The 14,889-nt window shown below is 38.1% G+C and overlaps 1 protein-coding gene across 2 annotated transcripts; it reads right to left on the bottom strand.

Moving 5' to 3' along the window:
* Positions 1-205: 205 nt before the first annotated feature.
* CMC2 (C-X9-C motif containing 2) lies at positions 206-14,885 on the bottom strand. Of its 2 annotated transcripts, XM_027119190.1 has the most exons (4): positions 14,560-14,885; positions 8,292-8,407; positions 4,136-4,207; positions 206-592 (listed from the first exon to the last, which is right to left on the bottom strand). In XM_027119190.1, the coding sequence occupies exons 1-4, from the start codon at positions 14,756-14,758 to the stop codon at positions 506-508; spliced, it is 474 nt and encodes a 157-aa protein (XP_026974991.1). In that variant the 5' UTR covers positions 14,759-14,885; the 3' UTR covers positions 206-505. The 2 variants fall into 2 exon arrangements, with proteins under 2 accessions (XP_026974991.1, XP_026974992.1); XM_027119191.1 differs by lacking the exon at positions 4,136-4,207.
* Positions 14,886-14,889: the final 4 nt, after the last annotated feature.

The raw sequence follows: 14,889 nt of genomic DNA, 5'->3' as shown, positions 1-14,889 counted from the left end.
CATTTAACCTTTTGGAAAAGAGCTCTTTAAAAACAATAAAGTTGGAAGACTTTCATAGAGTTAACACAGCTGGGATTTCCCCAAGCTCTGTCTGCCCTAGCTGTGCCTTCAACGTTTAGGCTCCAGAACTGCCACACTGCAAAAAGAGAAGTCTAACGGCACCATTTTGCCCTAATTCCAAGAGAGTCTAAGAGAACAGAGAAAATATGATTAGAATCAATGATTTTATTGAGGGAGATAAGTTACTCAAATGTCAACGGGCCGTAGGCAAAGGGAACAAACACATTAGAAGTCTCAGGTGCGGTGGAAGAGGAGAGAGAGTACTAACAGCTCTGCCCAACCAAAATTCCAGATCCAGGGCTTCCATACTTCTCCAAGGCTCGATTTCTCATGGGTCACTTTCCATTCAAAGGATTCTGAAGACCAAATGCAACGGGATTCCTTCAACTACCACCCAAGAGTCTTTGGGTCTTCTCTCAGCCAAGGCATCCAATGAAAGTATGATCTATTTTTCAGATTCCTCTGGAGGATTAAAAAGTCTCTTTCGCATTGCATTGCCACGCTCCCTGCTCCTGTTCCTCTTTTCCATGTACTAGAAAATAAAAGGAAGAGGGGGAGAAGAGAGACAATAGATTACATCATCATTTACATACGTTAAATATTTAGATATATTTGCAAAATAAAAATAACATTTTTACTGACAAAATTTCTACATGGCTCTTATTTCACTGAATCTGAGATTGGAAACAGTGACCTTAGAGGCCATCTAGTAAAATTTCATTCAATACAGTACAGCACCTAACTCCTAATAGGTGCAGAAATATTTGCTGAGTTATTTCCTCCCAAAACGTGAATTCAATAAATATTTAGGATGGATGAGTCCTGTCCCTGTTCTCCAGAAGCTCACAATCTAGCGTGTCATCTAACCTCTACTTGAACACTTCTTAATCAGGAGGCTCCCTACCCTGAGAGGCAGCCTGTTTAACTGTTGGACACTTCTACTTGTTCCAGAGCTTCTCGTGTTGAACCAAGTGTTTCCCTGTAAATTCTCCTACTTCCCTCTATTTCTCCTTGCCTGCTACAATCTTCCAAATATCTGATTACAGGTAACCCACTCACTATCTCTTTTACAGGCTGAACGCTGCTGGTTTCTACAACTGTTCCACAGAACACAGCTTCTGCCTTCTAAAGTCTTATCTGTAAAGTGCCTTTTATACAACACTTTAATATGAATAACCCCTTATAAAAATATACCACACCAGAATTAAATACTCTAGTGCTCTAAACAAAGTCCGGCAGATATGGACTACAGTGGGCCTTCTAGTTCTTATGACCTAAACACACCATATTTCTATAAATATTGCCAAAAGAGTAACTGGCTGTTAGTAACCATATTATCCTAATGGTTCATATGGAAACTTATAGTCAGCTGAACTTCCTAGGATTTTTTCATCATGAATAGTCATCAAACCCAATTCTCCCCAAATCTTATGTTTCTGTAATCGGTTGGATCTAAATGTAGTTTTCACCTTGGAGGATTTTAGCTTAGTATTCTGATCTGGCCAGCAGGTTATAACTAACAGGAAACCCAGAGCCTGGCACTGAGAAAAAGTACTTGTTTAAAGCAGAGAAACGTGAATGTAAGTGGTTTCATACGTGTATATTTACATGCTTATAATAAATACACCAATAAAGACATATTTTAAAGATGCAAGAGGGGTTCTTAGGCAGAGTGGAAAAAAAGGAAAAGCAAATTCAAGTTGAAAAAACTGAGTATATGTGAATAATTGGACATCAAAATCTTTCAGCTGTCAGAGATATGGAAAGAAGCCATAGAAGCAAAAGATTAGTGACAGAGCACTAACCAGGGACTCTGGCTGCCCTCCCCTGAGTCCTGAGATTAACACCTTTGAGTTACTTCATCTTCTGGGCCAGTAAGCTCAAATGTAAGGAGTTGGGTTAGATAATCTTTAAGAAGTTTTCTCGGTCTAAAGTTTTGACTGAAGAGTTCTAACATATCTTCTGGAATAGTAGCAGTTTTCAAACTTTTTTTTTCCTCATCAAAGGGCCATTTCAAATAACAGATGAAACACCAGGTCCCTTTAACCAAAACATTCCTTTTATCCGTCATACATTAATTTTCTTCATAAGACTGTCGGTGGGGAGAGGGGAAGGGCGTTTCATTGCTTTAAAAGGTTAAAAAAAAAGATGTTGTAGAACATGGAGGGATACCTGCTCTGAGAAAAATATTTGATATCCCTCTTTAATCATATGAAGCCTCCAACAATCAGGTTCAAAGGAGGGTCTAATGGGTAAGTCTTCAGAAGACAATACTCTGTAGCAGGCCAATAAAATAAGGCATAAAGCAAATTAAAACAGAGTGTATATTAAAATACATGTTACGGTATCTCCAAAGGGAGTCAACATGGCCCCTGAATAAAAGAAGAAAAAAAAAGGATAACTATAATGTTATTCACAAAACACCACCAAACAACGCAGATAGTATGGAAGGTCAATTAGCCAAAAACCAAACCAAACAAAACAAGTAAGAGAGACAAAAGAGGATGCTGCAAAAGTAGTATTAGCGATTATTTCAATAAAAAGAACAAAAGCAGCAACAAAGCAGCAAAGAGAGCATCAGAAAGAACTGGCCGGACCTTTTTTCTAGTTAAAGCTTCAAAGAATGAAGTACTTAAATGACACATGAAGGAAATGGTAGGAGGAGAGCATTAGAAGCAGTAAATGGGAAACTGGGAAGCATTAAAAGCAGAGAGGAAATAAATGAGCACAGGTTTGGAGAACTGAAGGATGAAAGAACAGACAGAAAAACATCTATAACTCAGGTAATGAAGCAATATAAAAAACTACATAGAGGACTTAGAAAGCAGTCAAGGAGAAAACCTGACATTTATACGAAAACAGACTCAGACAAAATAAGAAAAATATCTACACATTCTTCTACCAAATAGGAAAAAAAAATTTCATCTGAGGATCTAATCACCAAACCAATGGCAAAATCACTGAAATGTAAGGGAAAAAAAAAATCTAAACTTAGGAAAAAAGCTATCTTATACAACTGAAAGCATGTAAGAAACAAACAGCTATACCAAATAAAACACTATGGGTTTTATTTTTCCATAATCTTACTAAAACAGGAACACAGCCCTAGGGTTAGTTTCCATATAAACTACCATTTACATATGATGAAAAAACTCTTTTCAAAAACCAGTTTAAAACACTCATACCCATTTGTTCACACAAAGAAAATTATCAGAACTCCAGGAAGTTTTTCAAACAGGAAAGATGCTGTAAAGAGATTCCAGGAAGGGCGGGATGGTGGGGGGAGAGCCCCAAAGTGGAAAACACAAAAAATGATTCATAGGTGCTGAATGGCTTCAAATATCATATCTAATACCTTTCAGTATGAGGCTCATAGGGGAAAAAACGTTCAAAAGTACAGAAAACGCAAATTGGAGGGCAGATTTTTAGTAGTTATATATTTTTAAAAGTTCTGGACCTAAAATATCTGATGAACAAAACAGAAATGGAATTAAATTTCTTTTCAAAGATTTAAAACGCACTCTGTTCAGTTTGCAGTACCTGCAAAAAAGACAATAAACTTTGGCCGTTTGCCCAAGTCCAAGTCATAGCCTAAAACTCTATTCAGGAAACGAGTCTTTCCAAACAAGTCAAACTAGATCCCTACGGGTTGTACATACTATAATTATAAAGAAATTCAAAATTTTAAAGCTGGAAAGAGCCTAAGTCTAGCCTCCTCATGTTATACAAGGAAACTGAGGCCCAGAGAGTTTTAGTTACCTGCTATAGCTAAACACTGACTGACAAGTCTTTCTGCTGAACAGCTTCAATGTCCTAAACCTTAAAAATCCATCCAAAGGAGTTACAGTGACTATTATAAGATAGTTGTTTTCATTTATGTACATGCAATTAAAAATCAGCAATGTCCCCAAACTGTCCCCAGAAGATACTTTAATTTCTCCTCTTGGTTTTACGGGAAGACATACATATAAAGTCAATTTTTGGTGTTATACAAAAATTTGCAAAAAACTCAATATTGTTCCAAGATGCTCTTTTCTATTGTTCAACCATTTCCATCCTTTAACATTTTCCTTACCTCATTCTTCAAGCATTTTCTCATCTCCCGATCAAGATCATTGCAATGACCAAAAAATTTCAGAATGCTGTGCTAAAAGGAAGAAAAGGTGTAAAATATTTCATCCTATAATATGCTACGGTCTCTGGCACACAGAATTGAAACACTTATTCCTACAGAAATGGGTTTAATGGGTCACGTTGTCAATAAGCAAACAGTTAATAGTTAAGCAAATAGTTAAGTCACAAGTATAAAATATACAAATAAACAGGCTTATTCTGGCATTCCTACAAAAGAGGAATAAATGCTCTATAGGTAGAAATGAAAAATAAAAAGACTTTTCTTTGATAAAAGAGAAGACTATTAACCTGCCAAAACTTCATAATGACCGAGTGAAAAGCATTTTATTACCTAATACCCTTTCTTTAAGGGCATGTTATCCATCCTCTATTATAGAGTGATGTCAAAGGGCAGTGTAGCCATATTGACACGACCAGTAACTTCCTTCACCAGCAAACACTCCTGTCCCATAGAAGAGTTACTTATGGAAAGCTTGGTGCCAAAGCCATTCTCTCATTTGCCTCCATTCAAAATGTCATCAAAATAAATTAGAAACACATAACACTATTATTAGATGGCCTGTAAGGGCCACATAACCAAGCCAGTAATTCACAATATAAGAAAATCAATGTCTGAATTCAAAGTCTGCTTTGTTTGAAAAGCAAAGATAAAAATCTTCTAGTGGTTTCAAGTCCTGTGACTATTATCATGGCAAAAAGTATATATGCTCCAAAGCAGATAAAGACTGACATCAAGAACCTGAATTTTAGTAGGGCCATAATTACTGTGTTTGCACGTCACGATTTTTATGGGCAGGTCGGACAGCATGGTGATCTCCTATAATGACATGCCATAAATGCTGAACTTGTAACAATGAGCACATCTTTTCCTTTTCTTTCTAATTAAGGCTTTCATGGAAACCAGACAACACATAATTAGTAATAGTCATGCTACTTCTTTTTTCCCTGTTTCTTCACCACTTTAAATGTACTTTTCTGGTCCACATTGAATAAATGGTCAGAGTTTTTCTGGCAAGCATTTAAGATCTCCTACTGATTACCTAATTACCTTTTCAGGATAAATATTTCCTGTGTATAAACTACCTCCTTGACAACAAACAGGGACAATGCTTTTTCACACACCTTCTGGCCAAAGAGAAATACCAGAAAGGGTTAAACTTTTAGAACGTAAGGCAATATTTCATAGTTTAGTTTATATTTATTCATATCATCCCATACACATACATCTTATTTTAAAAATTCAAGACAAAAACTAATTTATATTTTCACTTTCACCTCAACATTAGCCCAAATGAGAATTATACTCTTGTGACATTATGTGAAAAACAAACCCAAAACGCCCCAGTGGAGTTGGTAAAAGAAATGCCCATGGACTGCACTTCTCTTGTATACACATGCATAAGCCTCCAGTGCCTGGTGTCTGTTCATAGAGAACAAACTGGTAGAGCAACTGATTGAATAAGTGAATCAATTAGTCAGTGTCTGGAAGACAGTGTCCCAGGCACTAGGGACACAACAGTGAGCAAGGTGGACCTGGGCCCTACTCTCACAGCTCAGAGTCAGAGGAAAGAGACAAATCATGAAGTGATTGCTATAAAGCAGCGGTTCTCAAAGTGTAGTCCCCAGGGCTACCCAAGACCTTTCCAGGGGAAGGTAAAATCTATCTTCCTAATAATTGAAGATCTTATTTGCTTTGCTCACTTTCATTCTCTCACAAGGGTACAGTGGATTTTTCCAGAGGCTACATGAAGTGTAATATCACCACAGATTGAGCGCAGAGACAGATATGAGAATCCAGCTATATTCTATTAAACTAAACATTAAAGAGAACTGCAAAAATGCAAAAGCAATGTCACTCTTCCCACCGTTTTTTTGTTTTGGAAAATAAGGTATTTTTTACGAAAAATAACTATTAACATGTAATGGGTTTATTATTATAATTTTTAAATAAATTAGTATTTTTCAATTTCTCAGTTTTAATTTCTAATTCACTAAATATTGGTAGATATAGTCCACATAAACAAAAGTTCTTTGGGGTCCTCAATAACTTTTAAGAGTGTGCAGGAGTCCTGAGACCAAAAAGAGTAAGAGTAACTGCCATAACGCAGGAAATCTATTCTGTACAGTATTACTGGAGTACAGAGAATCCGGGTCAGGAAAGAAAAGGAAGAGGAAATGACAAATTAAGCAGAATAAAGCCTGGAGGATGATAAAACCTGATCAAGCAAATGAGAAGTTGAGACAGTGAGGAAGGCTCTAAGTTAAGCATAGGAAAAAAGCAAGTACAAAGGCTTAGAAGACAAAAACATGCTCCAGTACAACTGCAGACAAGAACACGCAGGAAGGATGAGGGGCGCGGGGGCAGGGGGGGGGGGGGGGTGGTGGCGTGTAGTCAAGCCCAAGAGTAAGTAGGGGCCAGTACATGAAGGCCTCGAAACACAAAGAAATTTTAGAGTTTATTCTACAGGCAAAGGGAGCCATTAAGGGGAACAGTGATTAAACTTACATCTGAGAGAGAACTCCAGATAGAGCATAGAAAGTGAACTGGGACAGAAAAGAGGACAAAACAGTCATGGGACCAGGTGGCCCCAGTAAGATAATGTTGGAATCAACTGGTGTTAAGAACAGACATATAAATCAGTGGAACAGACTAGAGAGCCCAGAAGTAGACCCATTCACATATGGTCAGCTGATTTTTGACAAAGCACCAAGGTAATTTAGTGGGGAAAGGACAGTCTCTTCAACAAATGGTGCTGGAATAGCTGGGTATCCACAGGGAGAGAAATAAACCTTGACTCATACCTCACACCATACACAAAAATTAACTTGAATCACAGACCTAAATTCTAAAAGCTAAAACTATAAAACTTCTAGAAGAAAAAATAGGAGAAAATCTTTGTGACCAGGAAATATACAAAGATCCTTAGAACACAAAAAACATAAACAATAAAAGAAAAAACTGGTAAATTAGACCTCATCAAACTTACAAACGGCTCTTTGTAACACATCTTTAAGAAAATAAAAAAGGATGCCACAGACTGGGAGAAAATATTCACAATACACTTATGAGACACAGGACTTCTATGCCAAATGATAAAAAGAATTCTTACAACTCAATAACAAGACAAAACAACCCAATTTTAAAATATGGGCAAAAGACGTTATATGAATGGCCAATAAGTACATGAAAATATGCTTAAAGTCATCAGCCCCCAGGGAAACACAATTTAAAACCAAATAATATACTATGACACATCCATAGAATGGCTAAAGTTAAAAAGACTTACAATATCAATTCTTATTAGTTATCTATTTTATACATATTAGTGAATATATGTCAATCCCACAGTATCAATTCTTAATCTAGATGTATGGCAGAAATAGTTTACCGAAAAGCATATTGTCATCAACAACATTCTTTGAACCAGTATAAATACCTGACTTCACAGGTCATCGGCATTCCTTACTACCTTACTTTTAGTCTTAAAATTTTACTCATTTAAATAATACTATTATTGGAATCTGATATATCTACAGTTTATGAATAACATGAAGGAAATAATGCATCATGCAAAGTTAAAGAAAAACACAAATGCTCCTTATAACTGTCTCATACATCAAACACATGAAAAAAGCTAAATAGTTGACATTGGGAAAAATATCAGATTAATTTAACGCATTCCAAAAATGGGCTTATTTTCTATTTTGGTTTTAACCATGGAATTTTATTTCCATTCCACTAACAACTAAGTAAACCTGTCAAATTAGGCCAGTCATAATTTAAATCTAGTTAACATATAATTATAAAAAATGTTTCAACTTCCTTTAAACACAGAACTGTACAAGTCAAGGACAAGAAACAGGGATTCTAATTACTATATATCATTTCAGAAGCTCCCTAATAAACTACCATGCTTGATTTCTACTCATCAGAAAGGGAAATGGTTTCTAAAAAGATCACAAGCATCAATCTTTACTAAGCTAAGACCCATAACTAAGACATTATCATTTCCTTCCATTAATGGAGATAACGTTTTACATCGGTGTGCTGTACCTAGGTTTCATTTTTGCTTTATGGTCATTTTCTGAACTCTTACATTTTTGTGACATTCCTTAAGCAAGTTAATCAAGACGTTGCATTCTTCAGTATGCAAGTGTGGAGATAAGTCAGGATGCATCTTTAGGAGAAGGAGATGGAGCACAGCAGAGCAACCTGTGGATACAAGAGTGTCTTGAATATGTGTGACTGTACTTGTTAATGCGACCTAAAAGTATTTTCAGTAAGAACCTGCAGTGACTTTTATCAGAAAAGAATGCTGACCTTAGGCAAATTATTAAACTTGAGCCTCAGCTTCCTTATCCAATGACTTAACAGATTTGGCAGGTTATCAGGAGTGTTTAGAGAATATGCAGGTTCAGAAAAAAGCAGACTCCTCAAGAGACCCAATCCTGGAAATAGGTGCTCAAGCAGAAACAGCTTGCCTATATTAATAAGTGTGCCTTCAATTACTTTTCCCACATTCCTGAAATTGATTACAACTCATTTTGTTCTGATGAAATTCTACCAATGACGAGAACTGGCCTATTAATCCTTTTTAAATGTATAAGGGTTAAAGGGCCATTACTCAGTCTCACATCAGTGTGAATTAATGTAGACTGCTTTCTTCCTAACTAACATCTGGCTGAGAAAATCTAAATAAACCATGAAGAGAAACAAGAATCAGATGTGGAAATTTTTTTCTCAAATTTAGCATATATACTCATAAAATGCAATTATTACAATGAAAACAAGAACCTAAAATCCCTGAAATTAAGTTTAATTGCTTCATTTCACAAAGAAGAAAATTAGCAGCCAAGGTCTAAGATAAAACATCATTTTCAGGTTTTGCTATATTTATGCAGCACTATTCACCTATTCTTTTCTTAAACCTATTCTTTTTAACTCAGAAAAGATTACTACACATCCACCAGAATAGCGATAATCACAAAATCAGACGATACCAAGCACCGGTTAGGATGTAGAGGAAAGGGACCTTACTCATTGCAACTGGGAACGCTAAGTAGTACAGACACTTTGGAAAACAATTTGGCAGTTTCTAAAGAAGTTAAACACAAACTTAACATATGACCTGGAAACTGCACTCCTAAGACCACACCCAAGAGAAATGAAAACACATATCCCCACAAAGACTTATATGTGAATGTTCATAGCATTATTCATAATAGTCAATATTGGAAACAATCCAAATGTCTAATAATCAAGTAATGGATAAACAAATCGGTATATCTATACAATGGGATACTACTACCTAGCAATTAAAAAGAATGAACTTATACACGTGCCAACATGGAAGAATCTCAAAAGCACTAAATTAAATGAAATAAGCCATATTCAAAACACTGGAATGTATGAGTCCATTTATATGCAATGTCTAAAAAAGGCAAATTTGTAGAAACAAAAAGCTGATCAATGCCTAGGCCCAAAGGTGAGAGTGGGGATTAATATGCAAATGGCACAAAGAAAACTTTGGGGGATGAAAATGTTCTAAAATAGGATTGTGGTAATGGCTGCACAACTGTAGCTTACTAAAATCACTGAATTCACTTAGAGTGAGTGAATTCTATGGTATGTAAATTATACCTTAATAAAGCTGTTAAAAAAAGTTCCAAGAAATTCAAACTGCCCATCAACATCCCACTCCCGACAAATAAAATCCTTAAAAATGACTAAACAAATAATTGCAGAGAATTATAATATACTTATTTCAGATTTCAAGTGATAAAAATATCAGAAGATCACTGTTCCACTGAGTAACTACTAAACACACACACATACACACACACACACACACACACACACACACCCCCCACAGCTAAAGATCACAAATCAGGCCACTGTGCCAAGTAAGTATTTGAGTATTTGAAATGGAAACTGGAAATGCAGCCAAGTTCAAGTTCTGTTTGCCTGTCACTGACAACAAAGTCTTTTCAATGATATAAAAATTTTGCCTCAGAAAAATGAGGTCTCATACAGTGCAGCAATTTAAGTCATCTAATATTACACCAGTATTATATACCTACACTTATGTATATATTAGTTATCCTACTTCTGCCTTGCTTATTTTTTCTGAAGGGAGATGTACACTGGTTTAGTCACCTAGAAAATGCCGTTAACATTTTATTCTGTAAATATATTTGACAAAATATTCTTGCATATTTCTATCACCCAGCCCTCAAATGTGTGCTTTTACAGTTCAGAAACAAGCTTCTGATGTACTGAAATGACCTCTCTCATTGGTAAGGTAAAACTTAAGAACACACTTGGCTGCTGAGATAAATATACACATGCACCTTGTATATAAGCATAAATGTATATCATAATAGATTATTTTTCCTCCCTCCACAAAAGTTTACTTCAAACATGTACGTTACTGTAGACCCAGTCATGGTGCCAATGAAACGTCTTCCTGTCTACCTACTTACCCTAGGTGATTGTGTCAAACAAGAAAATGGTTTCATATAGTTTCCTTTTCCTATTCTTCTTGGTGAAAGCTGTGACTTAACCTAAAGCTCTAAACACTTACCTATCCCTTATCTAACAAATTCCTTGCTTTATCAATCATTCCCCTCTTGCCTCCACCCTATCTTTTTAGTTAGATATTCTCTTCTTCCCTTTTCCTTCTATCTACTGGCTTTGGCTAACTGTTGGTGTATATGCAGATGCACTGCTGTACTCTTGGGTGTAATATACAAAACATAACTCTAAAACAATGGCATTGTTCTTAGAGCACATTTAAATGAGTGCTGACACCCTCCAGTAGTCATCTTTAAAAGCTTATTCTATTAACACTACTGTAACTCAAAGTAACGTTTTATGAACTGAATAAAACCTAAATATATATTGCATATGCTTATTTTTAAAATTTCATCAAAGCCATAAGAATATATCCACATTATTAGAGTAGAAAATAATTTCTTGAACACTTAACCACCTGCAGGCACAAGTCTTATAATCCTCCCAATAACCGGAGGAAGTAGGTACCTTTTTAAGTTCAGTTGAACCATAAGAAAGAGCTTTTTTGTAGGTCAAAATACGCATTAGTCATATTTTCATAGCAAAACTAAGCCCCGGGTCACACAGTAAATGACAGAGTTACTACCCAACGTAATCTCCCACCGTGACAGATTTTTCCCGCATTCAAAATAGGAAAGACATGCCTTCCCAGCAGTTTGTGAATGAAATAAATTCAGATAGAAAAAAACTATTTCCCAAAGAACCTCTGGTTAGCTACAACTTCAACAGGGACTAATTCTAGGCCTAGATTCAAAGAAGTCAATGTAATATTATCCTATATTATTAGAAATAGAGGATCTGTCTACATCAAGAAAAAGAAAAGTATTGTGTTTGTCCTGATCAGCCATGTCCAGAATACTGACAATTTGAGTACCCCCGGGGGGAATGCTCAGGATGGAGATGGCTCTGACACTAGGCTTAAACAGGAAGCCATTCATGAAATTGGGAATATTTACTAACTTAGGGAAACCCACAACAGTAGAGACAGATAAAAAGAACAGCCTGGTTAAGTATGACAAGTAATGGATTTGAAGGGAGAAGATGTGGGTCTGAAGGCAAAGGCTGTGGACACAGCTATTCACAAGTTATATCACTTTGGCTAACTTAATCTGAGACCTAAGTCTCTTCTTCCATAAAATGGAATTAGCTCTTGACCTATATCATGAGGTTTAAAATAACATATGTGAGAGTATCTGATATAGTGAAGAGTGAGTGCGACAAAGGTAAAGTATTATTAGTATATCTGAAATGCCCTGTCACCTGATGGGAAAGGCTGAACTGAACTGACTCTGAGATGTGTCCGAGGACAGGACTGGAAACCAAAGTGTGGCAGTTACAGAGGCAGTTGTCATCTTCCTGGAGCTGTCCAACAATGAAACAGGCTGCTGTGTGAACTTCTCATTAATCTGTCCTAATGTGCCCAAGAGACTGGCTAAGTTAATTAAGGATGTTACAGAGTATATTCTTACGTTGCATCCTTACCTTTCTTCTCAAATCTAAGTTCACAATTAAATTTAAGCCATTGCCAAAAATAAAATTTGCCCTCAAGGAATAAACGCTTGTTACTACTGATAACACAGAAAACAATCTCAAAAGGCAGCACCAAGGTAATTATGAACATCAGCCGCACTATTGAAGCAAAGGTGAAGGGAGTGTTCATTGGTGACAAGACTTTGTGTACGGGTATTTGCAGTGAGAAAGACAGGGATAAATTCCATTCAAACTGTTAGTACTTAGTTAAACACAAAACTTCAGTCCCACTTTTACACTGGCATTTTGAAACCATCAGAACGGTTTACTTGTCACAGCTACAACTCTTCCTTCCCCATGCCAATCCCATCCACTTCCTCAGGTATGCACACATTGATACCACAACAGTCCACTTAAACTCTTAAAAATGTTCATCTGTGACAATTTGATATTTTGATAACTGGCTAATAGGCCCCTGCAAAGCAACTGTAACTTTTACTTGGAGGTAAGCTGGGAGGGTTTAAGCAGTAGGGTGCCCTCACTAAAGATATAAAAACTATAGTCTTATTTTATTCACTGCTTCACCTTATTCTACCAAGACCCTGAGGTAAAATTTTTCTAACGAGTATTCTATGATAGGCAGAAGACTTCAACCACCAGGTGGCACAATTTTAGAAAATAAAAAAACCGAGAGTAAGAAATACATTAACTAGTGAAGAAAAGGGAGGAAGCATTCTAATAACACATTTCAGCAGAACTATGATCACAAGGGGGAAACCCTATATTTTAATGCCACTTAGGCTTTCTTTAGAAAGATTTTGCTATTGTGTGGCCCCACCAGAAAGAAATTTACACTACAGTTATAATTTCTAATGTCATTTTAAAACAAGTCCAGAAAAGCTCTTGTTCAGAGTCTGAAGAATCTGTTCTCCAGGAAAAATGATAAAATAAGAGTTAATGCTTTCTAAAAGATATTTTTTTAAGTCTAATTTCAGAAAGCACTGGAATTAGTTAAGTGAATGTTTCTCTACTTCAAACTGCACCACATTCAGTAGAGGTAGCAGACATAGCAGGGGACTCCCTACCCTACCCACTTTTACTTATCACAGCTGCAAAGTCACCAAATCTAAACAGATGCTTTTGAGTGACAAGTGCTCCCAGAGTATAGACCATGCCCCACTGCTACTGACAGCAACCCACATAATTTCTTAAGGAATGTGCCAGGGTGCAGCTTTCCCTGAACTAATATTTACCAGCACTTACTTGGTGCTGAGCACTCTGTCAGATCACTTGAATTTCAGAGGAAAAAAAATTAGTCCATGAACTTCAACGAACACACAGGCTAGTGAGGGAAGGGACATTCCCCTAAATGCACATAGTAAATGCCCAATAAATGTTTACTGAAGGTTGAATATAGGATTACCATGGATTTGAGAATTGATTCAGACATCGACATAGTTATTTTTTTTAAAAAGGTGGGAAATGAGGGTCACTTTAAATCAACCAAACAAGTGCAGAAGCCTGTGTGGATAGAAAAGGAGACACAAGGGGTGTCACAACAGAATTCCTTTGCCAGCGCAAACTTTTTTTATGCATTTAAGTCTTCAAATGAAGGCTTCCAGAACTCGGATTTACTGAAGACTCTTCATAAACCACTTACTGTGAAACGACAAGCTCAGTAATCTTGAAACCCAATAAACGAGATCTGAATGTCACTTTCCTTGAAAAGCGTACTGAGGGTGATCTCACTGGATTCTCGCATCGCAAGACGGATTGGTGGGAACTTTCTCTGAAGCTGAGATGCGCCCTAACAGGCTCCCACCTACCACAATCAAATCCTAAACGCCTGAATACCCAGTAACAGTAATCATCACACAACGTACTGAGCGCTCACCGCGTCAGACACGGTGTTCAGGGCTTCCCTTCTCACAACCGAGGCGCTGGGTTATACCCATTTCACAGGCGAGGAGGCTGACGCTCGGGGTGAGGAGGAGCTCGCCCAAGGTCACAGGCTCGAGAGCGGCGGCGAGGTCGATTCCCGCAGGCAGTGAAGGTCTACACCGAAGCCGGCTCTCAACTACCAGCGCGCGTCCCAGAGAATGCCCGAGGGCGGGGAGCTCAGGACGACTCCAACGCCCCGGCAACACCCAGCGCAGTGGTCCCAACCCCCCAGGCGGGCGCGAAGTCCCGGCAGGATGGCACACAGTGGGGCGCGCGAGTTTGGGACCTGAGGGGGGACAGGTGAGTGTCCCGCAGCCTCCCCTCACACCTCGGCCACGAAGAGAGCGCTCCTCGGAACGGCCCGGACCCCCAAGACTCACCCGACTGGCGGCCACACCGGAGAGCGGAAGCGGTATTCACCGGCGAAGACTCTGCACCCAAAAGCCGGCGGCCAGGGCGCCGGAACCCGAACAGCTCCGGGTGGCGAAGGTCCCGCGCCCTCCACGCCTGACCCCGCGCGGCCAGCCCCCACCGCTCGCCGCCCGATGCGCATGCGCCATCCGGCCTGGACAGGCCCATTTTCTGGCGCTGTAGGGGGAGAGAGAGCGAGTCCGCGAAGGCGCGGCAAAGCCTGAACTTTAAGTCGAACCGACGAGCCAGATTTCGTGGCTGGGATTAAAGCATTCAAACAATATTCTCTGCTAAGAAGA

This window comes from Aethalodelphis obliquidens, unplaced genomic scaffold, assembly GCF_003676395.1.
Source record: "Aethalodelphis obliquidens isolate GAN/ISIS:26980383/991018 unplaced genomic scaffold, ASM367639v1 scaffold20, whole genome shotgun sequence".
Taxonomy (NCBI): Eukaryota; Metazoa; Chordata; class Mammalia; order Artiodactyla; family Delphinidae; genus Aethalodelphis; species Aethalodelphis obliquidens.
The sequence above is the reverse complement of the archived record's forward strand: the minus strand, read 5'-3'. Positions and strand labels throughout refer to the sequence as shown.

Bases quoted from the DNA above. Each gene is read 5' to 3' on its own strand.
- CMC2 (XM_027119190.1), bottom strand. From the start codon at position 14,758: ATGGGCCTGTCCAGGCCGGATGGCGCATGCGCATCGGGCGGCGAGCGG. The intron at 4,208-8,291 runs GTAAGAGTTCAG...TCTTCCTTTTAG, and splicing joins TTAAGGAATGTCACAAAAAT to CACAGCATTCTGAAATTTTT. The intron at 593-4,135 runs GTAAGGAAAATG...TTTATTTTCTAG, and splicing joins GAAAATGCTTGAAGAATGAG to TACATGGAAAAGAGGAACAG.